Source organism: Copidosoma floridanum, unplaced genomic scaffold, assembly GCF_036245765.1.
Source record: "Copidosoma floridanum isolate Cflo_tuat_1 unplaced genomic scaffold, Cflo_Japanese_pri ptg000018l, whole genome shotgun sequence".
In the NCBI taxonomy this organism is placed as follows: Eukaryota; Metazoa; Arthropoda; class Insecta; order Hymenoptera; family Encyrtidae; genus Copidosoma; species Copidosoma floridanum.
The window spans coordinates 193,457-216,000 of NW_028321895.1; the positions used below are offsets into that span (position 1 = coordinate 193,457).

At 36.3% G+C, this 22,544-nt stretch overlaps 1 protein-coding gene across 1 annotated transcript; it reads right to left on the reverse strand.

Annotated features, from left to right (window-relative positions):
• Positions 1–10,572: 10,572 nt before the first annotated feature.
• Positions 10,573–11,373, reverse strand: LOC149374591 (uncharacterized). The gene has a single exon (XM_089592480.1). It carries the CDS (start codon positions 11,371–11,373, stop codon positions 10,573–10,575), a length of 801 nt encoding a protein of 266 aa, XP_089448606.1.
• Between the last annotated feature and the right edge of the window lie 11,171 nt (positions 11,374–22,544).

Here is a 22,544-nt window from a genome sequence, read left to right on the forward strand (position 1 = left end):
ACTAGGATTTAGGAAAACGAACGACATAGCTACATTCAATTGTAAAGTTGTAATTTTTCATTTAATTTATTTTATATTATTATTTATCAATCAATTTTGAAATTAACTTATGCTTTACGAGTTTCTTTTAATTTCAAGTTAGTAAAAAAAAGATACGTTTCGACGAGTCTTTTAACATATGATAAAGAATAGAAAATAAATTAATTTATAGGTAGGGTAGGTAGAATGTAGCTTTTGCTTTAAAATAACAATTGTATTATTTTTGAAATTATCATAATTGTTTCTATAAATCAGAATAACAAATATTTTTGCTCCTCAAAACTTATCTCCTATACATAGAATTGTTTTTGGCCTATTTGGCTTATCTTAACAGATCCTACTATTTGTCTAAGTTTTAGGGGTTATGGTGTTACAAAAATCTTTCAAAGATGTCAACGTTTGCCATAATTTTCTAATTATGCCATACTAAAGAACAATTTTTTTTGACTCGTTCTTTTCAAGATACAGTCGAAAAATGGAATTATTAAGATTACGTTTGTGTATAGTCTATGCCCTCTTTTTATTTGTGCACCTCAGTCATGTAGTTCCCCCTTAGAAAGCACGTTAAAAGTGTTTTTTTTAGCTAATTTCACTTTCCTTTTGGGATACAGCGCTTTTCCTTGTTTTCAAAGGTAATGTTTTCATCATGGTACAACAAAACAAGGTAGGTTCACGCACATGTGGATCGATCAATCTCAAAAGAAGTATGTATAACGTCATAATAAGGCACTGAGTTTTAATTAAAAAAAAAAATTTTTTTTTTAAATCTCTGAAATAGTGAGCTGATACAAACTTTATATTTATATTTATAAAGAAAACAACAGCAAAACCGTTTATAATAATCATACTTAAGGGATGTCCATTACTAATATAATTGTATAAAACACCACTGCGAAATTTTCTGCGAAAAAACACAATAGCGTCTAAGAAAAGAAAGAATTTTGAGAAAATTTTAATTATAATCAATCATTACTGACTCAAACGGAAGCCTATGGATCTGCAATTTTTTTAATTCAATAAAGGTGGAATTTTCTGTAAAAAATTGTTTATTGCTGTTAACTATGTACTAAAGGTAAGTATACAAATTCTATTCACAAAATACTTATGAAAGAATAAGTATATGCTTAACAATAGGATTTGTACAACTTTCTTGCATTGAATCTAGAAGTATAAGATACTGCTGCTTTATTTGTATGCTTCAGTCTATTAAACGTTTTACTTCTTACTAACTAAAGCAGAACTTTGTAAGGAAGAAAAAAGCTTGAACTCATCAGTTAGTTGTAACTGAGTTAATCTGGCTTCTTTTCGAAAATATAACTTCCTTTTGATTATGTATCTGCACCATAAAAATTAAGAACACATACTTCCATTATTTAAGTAATATGAAATAGTACTTTATACGTCATCATCAATTCTTCTTTTAAATAATATTTAATCCAGTCTGATCTGACTTGTGAACTAATAATGGGCTCTGTTGGTTCTCCTAAATAATGATATTTTGATCGAAATCGATGAGTTACGATAGTCTCGCTCAAGCGCTCGTACCAAATGCACGATTTCCGCGCACGCCCGTGACGTATCGCTCTTACTCAGACTTAATCTCTCTCTAAACGGCCCTTTTCAGGGCTTCCTCTTCCTCTTTCCGTAAATGCGACTTAGTCACGCAGCGCGACTGTGTTTCCGCTAAATCCTACTCCTGCGTACACGCCACCCTCAAGGGTGGCCTAATTGGCTAGCCCTTCACTAGGGCGCAGCCAAACAATAAACACTGTGGACAATCTACAATTTAATGTCATTATGACTAACTCTTTTGACGCACTGTTGGTAGAAACAGACTCCTCATCTTCCGAGATATTCGCGCTCAATAGTGCAAGTCATAGTGCTAGTGCAGGTGGCAATAGTGCACAGTTTCTCGCAATGTCTAACATGACAGACAGCCAGCTAATGGACTAGCAATCTTCTAAGCTAAAGAGCTGAGATCCCCGCGCCAACCAACGCAACTCTCAGTAGGAACGCAGCCCACTCGCCCGGGACACAGCTGTGCCCTCTGAAATCTCCAAGGTACTCGACAACCAGAAAAGACGGATCGAGTACCTGGAGAAAATAGTGATTGAGAACTCTGTTTAGCTGGAAAATTTCATCCAGCAACTTAACTCTCCACAGTGCTCCAACGAAGAGAAAGACGCAACCATCGTAGCACACTGTGCAAAGTCTCCCCTCACAGCGAAAGTTCCGCTTCTAAAAGGCCTGGGCCTTAAACATCCGTCACCAGAAAATCATGACCCCCTGAACCTTAAAAATTCTTCCATTGTGAAAGTTGAGCAATTCCCCTTGCTACCAAAAACGGTAAACACCCCTGCAAATCCCCCAATTCTAAAGGCACCCCAGAAAAAACAGCACACGCATAATCTTGACGCGAAAAATTGTGCAGCCAACTTCTCTGACATGGAGATTGAAAAATGTCTAACCCAAGTGTCTCTCCTCAGCTCTTCCTAAACAGGAAAAAACGCTTTCGACGGTCATCTTGAGGACCAAGCTCAACATAATACGGAGGAAGCTAGCAGCACGCCCGAAAAAAGGCACCCCCACCGATCACAATCTTGGACTAGAACTTATGGCCCAAGATTAATAAAGACGTTGTCACGGAAAGTATCCCTGTCTGCCGCATTATTATTACCTCCGAAGGTACACGCATGTTCCCTCGACAACGTCGACAGCTTTCGATGAATCGTCCACGACCTTGATGAGAAAAAGGTCGAGTTCACCACCCATCAGCTTTACGAGGATTGTGAAATAATAGTCGTCATCCATGGAGTCAATATTGGCTACACGGAAGCTAAAATCCTGGACATGATCTAGAAAAAAGTATCCTCAGCCCGTCGTGTCTATCACATGACCAAAGGTGACCGAACTTGGTCATAGGTCGTGGCTTACCTGGATGCGTCAGATGTCAAATTCCACAACATCTATAACATCAGTTCTCTCGGGGGCACTTCTGTCAGAGTAAAACAGAAGCGTAAGTCGAACGACATTCTCCAGTGCCATCGCTGCCAAAAATTTAATCACATGGCGGCCTACTGCCATGCTGCCTTTGTTTGTGGTTTCTGTAGCTCAAACACGCCACCGCAACCTGTCCAAAAAAGAACCGGGACCAAGTCAACCCTCGCTGTGCAAACTGCAATGATGAGCACCACGCATTCTACCAGGGTCCAAAAATCTCCCAAAAAGGAGCTCACGCTCCCAAGAAAGGAACTGCCCCTTCTCCCTTTTTTGTGAAATCCACCCTTCGGACAACAGCCCAAGGCTCGAACATCACTCACCGGGAATGTCATACACGAATGTGGCATCCTCTCAACACCGAACAGGAGCTCAACCCCTAACTACTTTGCTCAACACACCCCCCACCACAGAGACAATCCTCCACTCAATAACGACCCTGCTGACCCGCCTTGACCAAAGAGTTTCTGGTCTCGAAGGCAACAGAACAGCAGCACGGTAGACAGAGTCTTCACGCTTCTCAACTGGAACGCGAACAGCATGACACACAAAACAACTGAACTTACACACATACTCCAGACAAAAGACATCGACATTGCATGCATTAGAGAAGCGCACCTAGACAACACAAAAACACTTTACATACCAAATTACACGGTACACAGACGTGACAGACGCAAAAAATCACTTGGCGAAGTGGCTATCCTTGTACACAAGGGCATCCGTCATCGAGTCATAAGTACGGACGCTGCCAACTGTGAAGCAGTCGGAGTCAAAGTACACACTACCTCATCTGCCTCCATCAGAATCATCTCCCTCTATTCCCCTCAAACAGATGATCTAAACCTCCAACGCATAACCTCGCTGTTTGACTCGTACATCCCTACTAAAGTTGCTGGTGATTCGAACGCCAAACACAAATTGTGGGGATGCAAACACGAAAATCCTAAGGGTTGGTCCCTCCTCAAACACTTGCATGACCTTCACATTAACATTGAGGTTCCGAGTAAACCGACTCACTATCCCAGCTCACCAGACCAAAACCCAGATATCTTAGATATATTCCTGACGAAAAACTTGACCATCTCAGTGGAACCTCGAACATCCCCAGACCTCCTTTGCAACCATAACCAAGTCTACCTAAAGATCCTTACATCCCTTCTCACCATACCCGTTACCACCATCCACGTAAACTGGGTCCACCTTGCGTACAATCTCAAATTCTCCCCATATAAATGTTGTCCCATCAGGTCCCAAATAAAACTCGACATAACAGTTGACGAATTCACAGACAAACTCAACAGGTGCACACAAGACGCCACCACAACAACCACAGCTCCCAAATACACACTTAAGCTCCCCCATGACCTCCTGCGTCTTATCAAGGAGAAGAAGAGAGAGTCCAGAAACTCTGGCAAAAACGGAAAACCCCTAAATTAAAAGTTCACCTTAATTCCCTTGAAAGGGAAATCAAATCCCAAGTCATTGAATTCCGAAACAAGGATTTAAACAAATTCATAGCCGAGGCAGAGTCACACCCAAGAAATGCTTGGGAGGTCGTCAAAGAGCTCCGTAACAAATGGCCTTCCCTCCCCCTCCTTCAACAAGGGAACAAACTCTACTCTCTAGATTCAGACAAAGCAGACATCTTTGCAGATTCACTGCAAAATCAATGCTGTTCCAACCGTAGCGCTAAAGAACTAGCGCAGGAACAAGCGAGAATCAACCACACGGTGCAGCAACAGCTGGCCCAGAGACCTGACCATAGCCATGCTCGTCTCTTAAAAAAATCCAAGGAAGAAACTGCAGAAGATAAAGGTCAACAGAGTAGAACTTGACTGAAGCTATACCACCAAGTACCTCGGCGTAACGCTACACCATCAACTCACGTACAGCACCCGCGGTAAGGCATACGGAACCTTCGTGCAACTACAGCCATCTTTAACAACGAAGCCGTCTCTCAGAAGATCAAGCTGCGCACGTTCAAAGCTATCATCAAGAGCATTAGCACCTACGCGATACCAACGTGGGGCGCTGCAAAGGGAAACTGACTACAGGGCATCCAGGGCCCTTTTATAAAGATACTGAGGTCGATCCTGGGTATTACGTGGTACATCAGGAGTACTTAGATTATCAAAGAGCTTAACATCGTCCCTCCAATACAAGCAGCCCCCGTCCATGCGTCTAAAATCCGCGCCTCCATTACGAATCATCCAAACCCTACCATCGCTGCACTCGTGAACCTCCAACCCGGGCACTTCGACCTTATACGACGTCCATGCACTCTAGCACAGAACCCCGAGGATCCTCAACATACTCTAGGTCTCCAATTCCCCCTGCCTCTATCGGATGCATCTCCATGATCTCGCCGAAACAAACGCGACTTCAATCCGCACGCTTCCTTCAGGAGCACCCTTCTATCCACCGTATCCTTTACGGCCTCAACCCTATACAACTGTTACACTAATCATAAGTACGCTTCCAAATACACAATACCTAGCGAACTTTTACATCTGCACACACACACATGCAATAACACCAAATTTTAAGCTACTCTAACTCTATTCCAGCGCAAGCCAAGATTCGAGCTTCGCCCAGATGCGGAAGTGTCTCTCCGCTTATTCTTTTGAGAGCGAGCTGCAGGCCTCAAAAATTCTCCGTTATTTTCATTCTTCTTTCTTCTTCTATGCCCTTTTGTCTTCTAGAAGAGTGGTCCTTATGGATCTGTCCTATGTGGGGAGGTTAGTTTTTAGTCGGTAGGCACACTGGGTGAATCCGTCACAACCACGAGATTAGCTGGGGTGTCTATGAAGATTTTTCCCTCCTTGCTCTATCAAACAAAAAAAAAAAGATGAGTTACGTAACCAGCTAAGTATTTTAAGTACTTATCATTTATCTTATCTGATGTGTTTCAGGTTGTCTACAAGAAAAATAAGCTATTTATCAAAAGAATTTTTTTTAAACACGTTACAAACTTTTTATTGCTAGAATATAAAAAAATAGTATTGGTTTAGAGTTTAAATTATATACTGAAAATAGCTGCTATTTAAAGTAACCCGTACTTATATTCCTTTTATTAAAATCATAATCTTAATTATCGTTATTACCATCAAAGTGTTGAAAATTTTCCATGTACTCATATTCAATCATAACTTGTTCATCTGTACACAACGGTGCATAAGATGAGCCTTCAACGTGGCCACTAGTATTTGAGTACTAATCGTTCATGTAAAAAAACAATAAAACCTATTATCAAAAATTTCTAGTGTCATTATTGTTTTTCTAATTCAAATCTTAGAAAAATTCAATAGCTTTAGATTTTTCATGGTACTGTGGAGAACGAAATAACTAACAGAGCTTCCAGCTTTATATTCATAATCATGGCCATCATTGTTCAAGCCATTATAATTGGAATCATGATGGAAGAATTTTCTACTCAAAATTTTGTTCTCAACTTTTACCAATAGATTTTCGAGTTAACGGACTTGCATGTTTTTATTAAACTATATAAATCTGTAGAATGCTTTTCTAGGATATAAGATCTGATTCTGTGTGCAATGCTGATGGATGATCATTACAAAAAGCCATGGCACGTAAATAAGAAATTTGGTTTTTCAAGCTGTAAAATTTTTTTAATCAAACTTAATGAAAAAATACGGTAAGCAAACTTCATGAACAGCTACTGAATAAAAATATTGTATAAGTGCAATTTTAATGCAGTAGTATTCAAATTAATGTTTTGATTAATAAACTGTTTATGAGAAACTCTTTAAAAATTAATGTTATTGTCATCAAAATTTCTTTAACTGAAATAAGATAATGTCTAAAAAATTTTATTTTTAATAAAAATCAAAAAACATAAGTAGATCATCATAAATCTTTTATGAACAGGTATTGAATCAAAATAATGTGTACGTGGAATTTTAATGCATTAGTATTATAAAACTGTATTGGTTCATGAAATTTTAACGATAAACTCTTTGAAAATTAATGTTACGATTATAAAAATTTATAAACTGAAATAAGCATTTAATGTCTAAAAAATTATTATTTTTTGTAGAAGTCGTAAGAAATCATTTTCATGAAATTAATAACTTTTTAATGATTTTCAAGAAAAATTAAAATTTTTCACGCATGAACATTTAAAAAAATACTTGCAGTTTTTAAAAAAAGTATAAGAAAATTTTGTTGCATAATACATGATTTGTAATATGACCACATTAAATATCCATTTGGTTAATATTTTAATTATGTTGGAAATTTTTCAATGAATTATTGCAATACCTTTCAATGACTATATTGAAATACTTCAAGATAACTTTACGGGCAGTACATTTTATGATTTTTGTTTTAATTGGATGTGATCGAGGTTAGGCTAGTTTATCCGTGACGATAAATGATAGGGTTATAAGGACTAATTCTTATCAAACATTTTAAAAAGCCGAAATCTTACTTATTTTTTTTTTTTTGCAACAATTTTATATTTGTTGGAGTACTTTTATTGAACAAGTAAGGTTTTTTTTTTTAATTACTACACTTTATTTTCATTTACTTTAAACTCATTCGAAAAACTTGTTAAGGCACACCATTTAATGTGTTGTATTAAATACATAAAAGAATTAAATTGTTTTTTACACAAATCAACAGTACACAAAAATTTAGTTTCAGCGTTTACAGCACTATTACTAAATAGTACGTTATGATACTAGTGTGCGAGGAAGGCGATTGACGCACGCGCATCAGTTCGTACACGACCACTATCAAGTGTGTGAAGACACGCGTGTGTCAATTACCTAACCTCTCGCACATGTGGTGTATACAACTTATTGACACATCGTGAGTAGGGAACGAGATTATGAGCCATCTAGTCTGATGAACAGATGGCTCATGATCGAGGTCCCTGCGCACGGCGTGTCAAAAAAATTTTTTTGTCTATATTATTCGATGACTTCGTATTAAGTGTGTATTTAACATTAAGAAAGTTTGAAAAAATTTTTTGCGCGTTAAATATTCACAGTAAAAATTTTTATCAATATGCCCATGGTATTTAGGATGACCAATTTGACTTTTAAAAGATTCAGTTTTGAAAGTACAAAAAGAACAGTAAAACAGTCTACCTAAAAAAAAAACTAAACATCAATTTTTCCTTTTGGAAGGAACTCAAAAAATGTTTAAATATTTTACAAAGAAAATCATAAAAACTCAATTTTTACTAAAATTAATCATTACGGTATATATAATGATATTTTCAAAATGAAATTTTATCTGTAAAACGTGCAGTTATTGAAAATACACTGCCAAATTGATTTATTTTTTCCAAAAGTCATTAAGTTTTATGTATTGCATGCATAAATTTTAATTAAAAAAGTCAAGTTTTTCTAAAAAAATTAAAATTTTGATAAAAAAATTAACTGTAAAGAAAAAAACTTAATTTAAAAAAAAATGTATACGAAGATAAGCTTACATTATATTTAATGACTGTATTTTATTTAAAAACACTCTTGGAAAATAATTTAAAATTCACATACATACTAATTAAAAAATAAAAAAAGAGAAATATTTCAGACGTATGCTTTGATGATACACAAAGAATGTATTCTGTATTTTAAAAGAACATTCATTTAGTGTAGTGCGTGCATTTATTTTAATAGATTACATGTCAATCAGTTATACTTGAAAAATAAAACTAGTTTTGATAACAAACATTCAAATGATTTCTTTTTTTAATGAATGGTTATAAAAAAAATTCACAAATCAAGCTCAAATTAAAAAAAATAAGTTTTCATGAATACACACTGATATAAATTGAAATTAATTTACTTGTTCACTCTTAAGCACTCAGCAAACTGCATGCATCTAATTTATAAAAACTGATGACAGAAAACTCTTGCCAAATTTCCGGGATGAGAACGTACTGAAACTCGTGGTGCGTTCCTGGTCGAAGTCTCGTCTTTGTGAAATCGATATTTTTGCGCTCTGCTGCACGTCTTCACGAGTATTTTCACTGCGTTGACGAGACTGGTACGAAACTCGTCATGCGTTCCCGGACAAGGTCTTGTCTTTGTGAAGCCAAAGTCTTTATAAAATGTCACTTAAATGTACACCCCACTTCAGAGAGTTCTTTCGCTAAGAGAATTAATGTTAATATACTGATAATACATTGAGCAGATATTAATCAATAGCTAATAACTTGGTGATTACGTAGCTATAGTCTCATCTTCACTCATGGCTTACAAACCCTTGTGCAAACACTTGAACACAGCAGCTACCTTAGTTCCCCGTGGACACGATGCAACACTGACGACGAAACATTCGCTAATGAAAAGTCATCTAAACGTTTGCTTTTACAAAACTGGACGATTAATCTGCTTTTGTTTCGGCACCCTCCCTACCTCTTTGCTTCACCGTCTTGCAGACGTTTTGTGCTAACGGTATTCTTGTATTAGGTAGGATAGAAATGCTTGGAATTGTCTTTTATGCATAAAACTTGGAATTGTCTTTGTATGCTTTAAACTTACCTCGTTGATATAATGCATACATTTTGTAAACATTAGTGATAAAATCATTAAACAGTATTATAAGAATAAAATGATGTAAATTTATAAAATTTAGTGACGAACTTTTTTTTTTACTGAATTTAATGACCTTTTACAATTTAAACTATAATTATTTATTGTAATTTCTTGCACATAATGCGTTGGATACGTAAAATTTTTAAGTAACTATAGTTTAATACTTATAGAATACATCTGATAACTAGAACTAACTTGTTTGAATACATGAAGTAAGATGTATATTAAATATACATTCTATAAAATTGATTAATACATGATGAATCTAGGGCTTCACGCGAGACCAAGAGTTATCTTATAGTCTTGTCTTGGTATTGTCCTGGTTTTTGAGACAAGAGTCGAAAAAAAATTTCGAGACAAGACCAAGAGTCAGATCGTGTCTTGACAAAATTCTTGGTGACCATGTTGGGACTTGATGAGCGTGTCCCGCAGCTCAAGGAAAATGGAGGCGAGGATAGGCGCTCAAAGAAGCTCGGGCAGATCTACTGTCAGTCGTGAGGGCCGCGAAGCCCGGTCGTGGCGTCGAGGAGCTGCGTGCCTTTGAGGTCGATCAGCAAGCTGAAGTGAGTCAGGAAAACTGCTTCCAGAATGGCCGTCTGGACGTCAGCAACGATGAAGGACCAGACGAAAGCTCGACGAAGGTCTAGGTTGACCTCGGCACGGTGTGAGCCATGCGTGGAGATTGCCAAGGCGTTTACAGCGGTGAGCATGAGAGAGTCGCGAGCTGGTGGCTTTTTAAACAGGGAAGCTGGAAGCAGAGAAACAACTGACCCAGAGTCAACGAGAAACCTTATCGTTGAGGTTTTGTCGGACACATGGAGGCGATTTTCTGCAGGTGGAGTAGCGCCGTTTTCCGTCGCCTGATACTAAGGCAGGACTACTCGTTTCCCTGCGTCGACGGGGTGAAGTTGCAGGGTGGCCTGCAGTTGCGAGCGTTGTTCCCCAGGATGCGATGGTACCAGCATCACGTGTCGTTGGGATCTCGGTTTGGCGTGGCTGACCTATTTCGGGGGCCGCCTTGCAACCGCGTGGTTGAACGGCCACGTTGCTGGCCTTCCGTTTGTCGCTTTGCTATGTTGAGGAGCTGGGCGACGGACTGACGCAGTGACGCCATCTCCTTGGCCAGGGACTCCACGCTCAGCGTTGAAGGCTGACCGGCCATCTGGGGCTTGGTTGCTTGAAGGTGAACCGCGGTGACGAGCGGGTAGTCCTGGATCAGCTCGTCGGCCAGAGACGCCAGCTCATCCAGCGGGGTTGATTTGACGACCCGGAGGGAGCGTGTAACGGACGGCAGCAAAAGGTCAAACCACCGGAATCTAATGGCTTCGTCAGAGACCGCGGAGCCTGCGAGAGCTTTCATGCGGCGCAGGAGCTGTGACGGCTTCTGGTCGCCTAGTTCAAGCTGCGTGAGCAGCTTGCGGAGGCGCTGATCGGCTGTGTCTGTCATGCGCTTAAGAATTTCGGCCTTAAGAAAATCGTTTTTGCTGTCCGCTGGGGGTGCCATGAGGACGGCAGAGATTTCCTGCACTGTGGCGTCGCCCAAGGCGGTGACGACGTAGTCGAATTTGCTCGAGTCCATGCGGATCCTGTGGTTGTCGAAGGCCACCTCGATCCGGATAAACCACACGCTTGGGTTGGCCTTCCAGAAAGGTGGGAGGCGAAGAGGTGCGACCAACATCACGGGGTTAGTGTCGTCACCCGTGGGGCTCGTGCCTCCAGCATGATTGTCACTGGGGGGAACTACATCGTTGTCGTTGTTGGTCATAACGTATGCCAACGGCGAGATGAGTGTAAAAAAAACTGCACTGCACAGCACTATCACACAACCTCTTACTCTCTATCTTTGTCCTTGTCGTTTTCAAACGGTCCACGAGAGCGAGAGAGTAGAGTAGAGTAGAGTGGGTTTATTAGGCTAAGGACCAAAGGTCCATAGTAGCCTTAGCATTAAGTACATAAGATGAGTTTAGAGGACCCGCAGGTCCAAGATACAAGATAGTCGCAGATAATAGTATTTAAAGACATATATGTAAAAGTATAATAAACACAAAAAGTTAAATAAGTAACATATAATAATAAACAAAGAAATCTCATTCGTTATGAGTTCAGTATATAATCTTTTTCCTTGATTGCACGCAAAAGCCGACTTTTAGATCTAGCAAGCGGGGAGTCAATTCGCAAATTAGCAGGAAGGGAGTTCCACTCCCTGGCAGCGCAAATAGTAAACGAGTGTTTGTAAAAGTCGAGCTTAGTATGAGCCAGTTGCAGTTCTAGAGCATCGGACTGCCTGAGTCGAGAGGATGTGGGTTTGAAGTTGAAGAGTTCCGCTAGATAACTAGGATACCCAGTTCTAAGGACATTCTCAAGGAGACACAGCATGATGTAGAGCCTTCGACTGGAAAAAGATGTGATATTGTATTTCTTGTAAGTAGAAGTGATATGATCTGACTTTCGTAGATTGTCAACATAGCGAAGTGCGGCATTCAAACATCTGTTTATCTTCGTTTCAATTTCACTTGAGAGACCATATAGTAGGGACACACAGTAATCTAAGTGTGGGAACACTAACGAGCGAACCAGAAGTAATCTAGTGTCATTTGGTAGGCTGTATTCAAAGCATTTGAGACGAGCCAGAGTCGAATAGCAGCTTCTAGTCACGAGGGTACAGTGTGACTTCCATGTTAGGGAGCTATCAAGTGTGACACCAAGTAGTTTGATAGTGTTGCACGTAGAGAGAGAGAGAGAGAGAGTGCGGGCACGTTGGCGCGTGGCTCGTAGCGTCGCACGAGTCGACAAGGGCCGTGTTCCAGGAACGCGAGCGAGCGTGCGGGATTTTGCTGAAGATGGCGGCGGGCCGGTCGAAACACGCATGCGAGGCTATGAAAACTGGGTACTGCGAGGCACAAGCAAGATGGGTCGCCTTGCGAGCCGAATAAAAGATGGCGAAGACAAGACGCGATTGTCTAGCTTACCTCAAGACTTTTTCAGTCGGGGTAACCACTGTTGAGACTTGATGAGCATGTTCCAGAGCTCGAGGAAGTTGGAGGCGAGGGTAGGCGCTCAAAGAAGCTCACTCGCGAGTACACAGGAAACAGTGCTTTATTAGCGTACAAAAATTCAGGAAAAAAATATAGGTTGGCGAAGTGTCGAGAGCTGTGACGGCGGTGGAGGCTGCTAGCATGAGCGTGTGCGTATGCGGCTCATGCGAGGATCGAGCTTGGATTGACTGAACTGGAGGCACACCACATTAGGTATAGCTGCTCGGCGGCTCAAAAAGGCGGCGGCAGCGCTGCTTGGCGTGGAAAGCGCGAAGACCTCGCATGGCTTGAGCTGCTGCTTGCGTCAATCACCCGTGTGTGCCTTGACTATTGTCGGAGGTGCCACAACCATACTCAATCTTATAACTATAAAATAGTATATTTATTTCTGGTAATTAACTTAGTTTTAATGCAAATTAACTTTAAAAAAAACTCCATAAAATTATTAAAGTTTAATGTACACGAATAAGAAACAATAAATTAGGGTAAAACTAGTGTAATTTAACACATACAAATAAAATAATATACTTACTACTACGAGAGTATACTTAGAACACCACAAGTCATTCTTGCTAAAGATGGATATAAATTTTCCTGGGCCTGCCACCAATCTACTACATTGATTTCCGCTGTAGCTTTTAGTGCTTCGTAATAGCTTTGGAGTTAATTTTGCCAGGATTGGGCACTTGTTTGAGTATTCAGAAAAGTATTGATAAAATTGCTGTCATGATGGAATCGCTTTCTCCACTCGAAAAGTCCACAAAATTTGATCCACAATACTGAGATTTGAATAGAGCTTCGAATTTTCTTACACTTGTTTGATTTAGATGTCTTCCCCAATTAATCCCTCAATCAAATCCTTCTATTTTATGCCTTGGATTAGGATCAAAGATACGCAGTAGATCCAATTTTTCTTCTTATAATGTGTGTGTGTGTGTGTGTGTGTGTGTGTGTGGGTGTGTATGATTTTCTCAATAGTACTTTGGCCAACAACCAAGACAAGACTAATACAAGACAAGCGTAAATTTACCAGGACCAAGACAATATTGCCCATTTTCGAGCGTTTTCAAGAGCAGTACAAGAGTAATGCTAATTTTGGTCTTGTCTTGGTCTTGTGAAGCCCTACGATAAATCCTTATTTAACTGCATTGGACACACAGAAAATTTCATAAAATTAATGAGTTATAGTAAATTTATTTTATTTAATGAGACGTGTTACACAAATTTTCAAATCATCTTGAAATGTTGTATGTAGGTTTTTATTAAATATCAAGAAAATTTTTTACAGTTTTAATCGTACATTTCTTTAATTGAAATTACTGTTATTCAATACGTAAAATTTCATAAGACGTCATTAATTTTCAATGTAGTTGCATAAAAGTTATTAAATAATACTTAGTTTTCATGAATATCGTATTAAACGTAGTGTCATATCACAACTAATTTTTTTTAATAAATATATGTCCATTAAACTTCAAAAAAATTTTCGCAGTGCAAAATGTCTTAGCTCAATTTATAAGTCAATATGTGTAAAATATCCAAATCAGAGTTAGTAGACTATTGGTGGTTTCATAATTTTAATATTCTTGGTAAAGAAAAATTATTTTTTAAACTTCCTTATGACATTCAATTAAATTTTTGTGATAACCAATTCTCGTATTCTAGATAAATTTATTACTCATTATTCATGATTTATAATTAAATTTTGAGACTCTACATCTAATCCATAAGCATGACATTTATACTATCATATTCCATCTGTACATTAAAAAGGTCGAACCAGTCGTTTATCTGCTTTATCATCGTACTGGATATAGTACACGTAGTACGTACTATTTCACTAACCGTTATCGAGACGAATCTTGATTGCTTTTGGAACAGTATAAGAAAATAGCTGGACTGCTTCTTTAACTTTTTGTCTGTCATTAAAATAACATTTTTCTGGCTCACCCACAGCACAGTGTGGATCTTGGAAAAACCTTTTTTTGTTAATACCCTGGTCACACACTGTTGCTATAACCGTAAATCTGCACTGATATAGTTCTGTTATTATTTTTAACAACATTTTTTTGTTCACAGTGGTATCAACATTATAGAAAATTTGTTGTGTCCAGGCCTTAAACAAGCCACGACACATAACTACTAGGCACTTACTGTGGGGACCAACTTTTTTTTTAAGCTTTTTTCAATGAAAGGAATCTTAGATAGAGAGATTTCATCAAAGCTGATAACTGTTAGTTTATCTCTTACAGAAAAAGAAAACCTTTTGACTTTTATTATTTGTAAAACTTCTTGTAAAATTCCAGATCTGCACTGTATATTTGAAATCCACCTTTTTAACATAGCCATTGGCAAATGTTACTTCACAACATTTCATACGTAAAGGTAAGCCTTGGCACTTACAAATTTTGAAAATGTAGCCACAGAAATATTCTGACCAGTCCACTTTACTTTTTTCTTGGGATAGAGTAATTTCTCTATTTGGCCAGGAGTAAAGATACTAGATAATGTTTTTTTTTTTTAAAGTTTTAATTTTTTTGTTTCAGTTTCTGATAGTGTGTTTTAAATTAACATTGAGTTTTTCAATACGTACACTCTGCTCTTAACCTTTTCAAATTCTAAATTCTCTTTTCATCTCCAGATAAGACTTTATTGAACTGTTTCTCCATTTGGGAATCACAATTTAGAAATTCTTTATTGCTTACATAAAAATTTTTAGTTGGAATATTTGAATCCTATTCTAGTGAATTGGTGACTTCTTCACTAACAAAATTACTCAGTGTTGAGTTCACTACACTATTATTAAAATTCAGCTTAGACATACCTTTGTGACGTACAACACTTTCGTTTCCTTAAAAAAACATTTTATTGTGTAGTACTGTCACATCAAGTAGTAATCTTTCATTTTTGGAGAATAATTCAGTAAAATTTGTTGCAATGGTTCATCTTTATAATCTGCTATGTCAAAATAAAAAGAACAAACACGAGCTGTAAAAGTGTAATTTTAAATAGTAAAACTTGAAAAAAAACCGTACAAAATTAATAGATCTTATTCCAACACACAAATTATAAAATACAATCATCAAAAAACTGTATGATAATGTATTCAAGCTTTTTTAAAATCTAATCTCTATGTTATTAATTCATTCAACGCTACTTTACTGATTTATATTGTTTAAGGCATAAATAAGGTTACAGTTTCTATCAATTTGTTTTTGTTGCCTGCATTTTCTTTTCGTGACTACTATTTTAGTATAAGTGATATGGCTAGACAATATAGAATACAATCTTCATGTATTAAAAGTCATATCGCTGACCAGCCATCCTAGCGTCCGTAGCTTTTCCCCTTAACGTTGTAGTTATTCCTTTCATAAGACTGTTACCGTTAGTTTCAGAGAATAATCGTATAATTAACGAAGTAGACCAGGCTCAAACAGTGATGAACCGGGAAAAATTATTCACACCCAATTTTTTTGTGCTTTCTTGTTCAAAATATAGTAATGTACCTGAAAATTCATCTTGCCACGCAAGAATGTGGTGAGGTATTGTTTAAGCAATTTTTTGTAAACAATTCCGTCAAAGTTATTTTTTAGACCTAAAAAAAATATTCTCAGACTCTTTGGCACATTTAGAACAAAAAACCAATTAAAATATATATACGTTAGCCCCACAGTTTTCTAGTTAAAATCTCCTAAAGCTTAAAAACACGCATTTTCTCTGATTTTCAGAGCTCCACGACAGTGTTAAATTAACTTATTTTGATATGTTACAACACATAATCATAAACTGTCAGGCTTTCTTTACGATCTCTAAAAAAGAAAATGTCAAAAAGTTAAGTGGCAAGATTGTTTTTGCAATAAACGTTCAGGGCGTTTCAGCGCGCTCTCATATGTGAGTGTATAACCATATAACCACGTGCCGTGGCTCAGCGTGTAGTAAACATATGTAGGTTACTTCCTAAGTTGCATGGCAGAACTCCTTTTTATCTTCTATGTGTGTGTTACTGAGTTATGACGCAAAGCGTCGTATTGTAAGACACGTTGGAACTGTAATTGATTAATTAAATATTAATTACAACGCTAAGAAGAAGCTGTTCTTTAATTTTTCTCAACATGCACACCAACTAAAGCTCGTACAGGAGTACCTGAGCAAATGATGGGATACCCTTCATGCGATTCGATGAGTCTTTGGCTCTGAGGTAAATTTTTGGTTTCAAACCCAAAGTTTTATAGAATTACGTTTTGTTTTAACTACTACGTTAATATATTAAACATAAAACTGTATAGAAATATTGTGAGCAGACTATGTTAGAGATTTTTGATGTGAAACATCATATGGTGGGCAATAAATAGCTGTGTGACAGGAAATTAATATGCAACGGAGAGTCTGGTCCACTCCTCGGTTCTTGTGTACCCTACCACTGGGTACTCCTTCTCACTCTATATATATGTTAGCGTGAAAGTATGAAATCAATGAATTCATGAAATCACTAGTTATTCTGTAGAATAACTGATACTATCAGTTAAAGTATGTTATAACGGCAGAGTACCCGTGAAACTATGAAATTAACACTGAAGCAATTACTTACTCCATAGCTTGAAAAATGTAAACAGAGAGAAGAGCAATGGTACATGCACCATTCACCTGTCTACGAGCTCACATTATACATTTGCGTTAGTATAGCTTCTTCTGTGATCGTGAATCAAGTCATTGACGAATTAAAGATAACTTTCATGTGAATATTTTTCTACAATATGAAATATTTTTACCAAACAAAAAAGTAGAATTTTTTATTCGTAATTTAAGGTATATTGGTCCAGTTTACACGGAAAATCAAGGCACAGTCAAAGCCCAAGCAGTGTTGAGAGAGCCAATCAAGATATAGAAATTTTTTGCCCTCAGGTGGTTTTGGGAAGCTGGTACTTCCTCAGGCAAAAAAGCAGTTTTCCGAAACTCGTTCGAAAAGTCTCCTTTACGAACCTCGTTACGTCCCTCGCCTTCGGCTCGGGCCGCAAACCTCTCGGTTCGCAAACAGAGACTTTTCAAACTCGTAGGAAAACTACTATTATACTATAACTACATGGTTGCAAGGCAACAAATCTGAACATTAGAGTGTTGGATTAAAAGCTGTGCAGTTTATGAAAAATAGAGCTTTTCATTCAGAATATAAACGATGAAGAAGATTTAAAAAAGGCTCTAAACGATATAAATAACGTGAATTCTGAAGAATGGAAGGAAAATACACAGACTGCACACACTAATACCCAAGATAATACTGATGCAATCCATGTTGATTCTAGTGCAATAGCTACTTTATTATGCATAAATTGTAACAAAGAATATCAGGAAAAAGTGACTTGTATTTCATGCGAAAAATTACTACATGAACTTTATGGAAAAAAGATTCAGAAACTTAAGTAGGCTGTGTCTATTGTGTTTTAATAAATTAAACATAGATAGTGAGAGAGAAGAAGCTTTTGACAGTTTAAGAGATTAGTAAAAAAATGTAAACTGCGTCAGATTAAAAATTTGGAGAGGTGTCAGTGGGAACAACATTACGTAAGCTAGTATCCAATGTTTATAAAGAAAAAGGTGACGCACAGAATTTGCTGGCAGAATTTTAGAAATGACTGACGACAAGTAAATTAAAGCAACCTTATGATTGCTAGCAGTTCTCTGTATGCGATTAAAATTTATTGACCTTAGATGAGATTCCAAATAATGTAATGTCTGTCCGCTCTGTCGATATTATACAAAGCAATAGTGCCAGGCAAGGTATGCAAAAGTGTTCTTGTACACAACAAAATGCAAAAACAAAAAATGTGCCTACTTTACAAATGACAGATTATGTATTCTCGATGTCATCGCAGCATGATTTGCTGTAATACGTAAATGTGACAATAAGTTTTTGAAGTATTATAATGATGTCAATGGCAATAAATGAAGTTTAAATAAATCTGATTTATGACACCTTAACTAACAGCAAACAGTTAATTCATAGAATCACTAGTTACTTTATAACATACCTAGTTGAAATGTTAAATTTTTACTATATTTTATAGTTTAACTAAAATGCCATGTTATTCCATGAAATAACTAGTGATTCCATGGATTCACTGAATTATTTATATACTTTTACACTAACATATATACATGACTCAATGCGACTTCATTTTGCGTATTAAACATAGATATAATAGGCATAAGTGTGGGAGCGTATGTAATAGATGTAAGCATATGTTATGGATGTAATGAGCGTATAGGCAGTAGGAAGCTGTTTTGAAACCATTGGAAGATTTGATTGAAGTGCAGTCTTGTACTGGCTAGCCTATACATTATTTATATTCTACCGTGCCATAACATATTGTTTATAATCGTTAGCTCATTAAATACTAATTAAAATCATACCTCATCAACATAGGTATAATAATTTGCACGATAGTTGCAGCACTTTTGTACACAATATTGTTTCATAGAAAGTATTTTTATATGCAGGCAATAGAAACAAATTGATAGAAACTGTAACCATATTTATACCTTAAAAAATAAAAACCGGTAAAGTAGCGTTCAATGAATTTATAACATAGATATTAGATTTAAAAAAAGTTTGAATGCATTAATATAGCACTTTGTTGATAATCATTTGTAAATCTGATACGAAAAGAAGTGTAAGGGTACTTAATTTGCACACAATTTTACTTGAATTTTTAACTTCTCTTGTTATGCATAATGTGAGCTTGTTTTCATGCATGTGCGTAAGATGCCTGTATATGAGCGTTTTGCAGTCTGGAGACTCCCAGCAAAAGCTTCAGTGGGCAATTAAATTCGAATTGGTAGAGATCAATATTTATTTTTTTTGCATTTGGTAAAACAGACTCCTTGTCAGAGATTAGTAAAAAGATTACTGACTGCCATGCTACGGAGTGTGCCCACTTTTATCCAGTGGTTCGAGCGCCCCACCGCGACCAAGCGGCCGAACCAGGCGCACATTTTTTTTTTATTTGAGAAGCATGGTAGGGGTATGAGAAGAGTGGATTCGCGTGGAAATGTCCATATAGGTGCACATTTTGGAGACGCGTAGAAAGGGTATACCGAATGTGCGCCTACGAGGAGAGGAGTGGAAATATCGGCTAAATAGCTGCATATATCTGAACGCACAGCCAAAGCAAGTGACGACACGAGTTTTGCTTTTTTGAGAGTCTTTGGACTCTGCAACTGAGTACATACTATGTATATATTTAACTGACTTGCTCTCGCTCTGGCTTCAATGTTATCCATAAATCTGATTTAATTAAATCGTGGAACTAAATGCTCATTAACTGTATACACATAATTTTGATTTCAATACATTATGTTTTAACTCTCCCGTACTCTTAAAATTCCCAAATCCATTTATGTTTTTAAAAAATTAACCACTCATTTATTAATTTCACACATCCTAACTTCTGTAAACTGTAGGACAAGCTCCGGAGGACATCCATGAACATATGTGACTTCGAAAGAGTTACATCCCGTCCTTTGGATAGCTAAGATGGATAAGGCTTATGCCCGTACATAGATTGTTTTGCACTTAAGGGTTTAAATCCACTTCATGGTAGGTATTTTTTTTTTTTTTTTTAATTAATGTATCGTTTTGTCTTTATTTCTTTTATTTTTGTTTCGTTAAAATATATATATGTAGTCAACATTTTTTTTCGAATACATCAAAACAAATTAAATTAATATTGATACTTTGACACAAGGCAATTCTATAATTTTATAATACTCAAATAACTTTTAAGGATTTTAACATAATTTGTGTATTTTAAAACTTCTAAGAAATTGTAAACATCCTATTTACGACAAAAAAAGCCGCCCGTTTACTGATATTTACTTAATGTTGAAATTTTAATCAGTAAATAAATTTGATGAACACAATATAAAATAGTTTTGTAAATATTTTAAAAATGTTTGCAAATCTTTAATAAGGTGTGCTACTTTTATTTATTTTTAGACAGCCAGAAGAACAATAACGAATGAAACAGTTCGATGAATAAGTAATAAAATTTATTCGGCAAGATTCTGAGACTAAACATTTTTATAATACCGCAGTATTTTGTTAAAAAAAAAAAAAAAAAGTGAATTACCTTTAAGGGTGATGATTGTAATAAACATATTTTTAGGCTGTAGATTATAAAGGAACTTTAATCATTTATATTGAATGCAGGAAAAGCATCGTAATACTTTTAACAATGATATAATCGGGTGAGTGCAAGAAAGAGTCTTCTTAGAGTAAAAGTCAAGAAAGAGTCTTTTTAAATTTTCGGGCAGAATAAAGTCCTCTTAAACTAAAAGAAAATGCCTTTTTATACAGAGGTACACTCGCACTGAGGTGTATTAAGCCGGCGTCGATTGGTATAATTAAGCCCAACGAAACGTCGCTCAAGATTATTCTTCGACATTTTTGAGTTCTTATTTGCTCCTTACCCAGCTCTCGGTTGGTCTCGTACCCCTGTACGAATTCACACATTTATTCTATACTTGAGAGCAAAACGAGTAGTTTAACAAAAAGATATCAATGCCTTTTCAACTAATTTGTTTACTTCTATTTTAAGGTAGTAATGTAAATATTTTTATAGATCAATTATATACATACACACATAAATGTAGTACCAACTTAAATTCGGAGAAATGAAAATTAAAGGCTCTTTCTGATATTTAGTTTGAAAAGGCTCTTTTACGCCTATTACTCTGAGAAGACTCTTTATTATGCTAACGTGATAAATTATTTAGAATCAGGAATTGTGAGAACTAACAAAATTTTTTAACTACGAATTTCTATATTAGTAAAAACTGAGTCTGGGTCTATTTCTGCTAGCAAAAACTTCGATTAAGTTACGGGGATGTTGTGATATTTCATTGTTTTAAGAAATTTCTGAAAAAATTTGTATAGGTATGTTTCAGTATTATAAATAACATATTAAAATTTTAAAGAGCCTAGTTTCACTATTTTGGAGAAATAAAATCGCAAAGTTGGCCACTTATACACATGCTTTTAGATGGACTTGTCGGAAAATGCACGTTTTTACTCATAACTTTTGAAATTTTCTTAAGAATCTTTTAAAAAATTAATATGTTAGGGTTTATTATAGTTAAAATATGTATACTTAAATTGAGGAAGCCTAGCTTCACTGCTTTTAAAATATAACAGTTTAAAGTTCAGTTACAACGTTTTTAGAATACTTATATAGTGGTACAGTCCGAGGTGAAAGTTAGGTTAATTTGTTGTTTTAACGTTTGTGTTTACTTTCCTGGGCATTTTTCTGTTCCATACACCTAATTTTTAAATTATTAACCTGTTTTGTTAAGAATAATCACAACAAAGACATTTCGAACACGAAAATTCAATTTTGAAATTGACTGTACCACGACAACCCCCTCATAATAGTATCAACATATACATTTGTAGTGCAAAATCTTTCAAAAATCTACAGTTTTCTAAAAAAATCGACCAATTATTTATTCTGGTTTTCCATTTTATTCTTAAAATCGTGAAGTATTTAAACTATTATTGTTTACTGAAGTTAAGTGCATACTCCTTTATGATGAATTAATTCAGGTATGATTATCAATAATCAATATGTAGAGCTATAAGAAAGGCATTTTAAAGATTTTAAAGTTAAGCTACTCGTCGTGAGAGTTCTGCGTACTTTTTAATAAAAGCAACCTATGTCACATGGTTGAAGATACCGACAATGCAGTTGTTACTATAACTATAGAAAAATATTAGCTGCCTTGCGTTGTGTGGCGAAAGGTGTTTTTTGATGGTTTATCTTATCAACTACAAACAATCGAATAAAATTATGCGAATCATTGTCTGTTGCATACGATGTAAAATTAATTGATTAATTGCGATAATTAA

Bases quoted from the DNA above. Each gene is read 5' to 3' on its own strand.
- LOC149374591 (XM_089592480.1), bottom strand. From the start codon at position 11,373: ATGACCAACAACGACAACGATGTAGTTCCCCCCAGTGACAATCATGCT.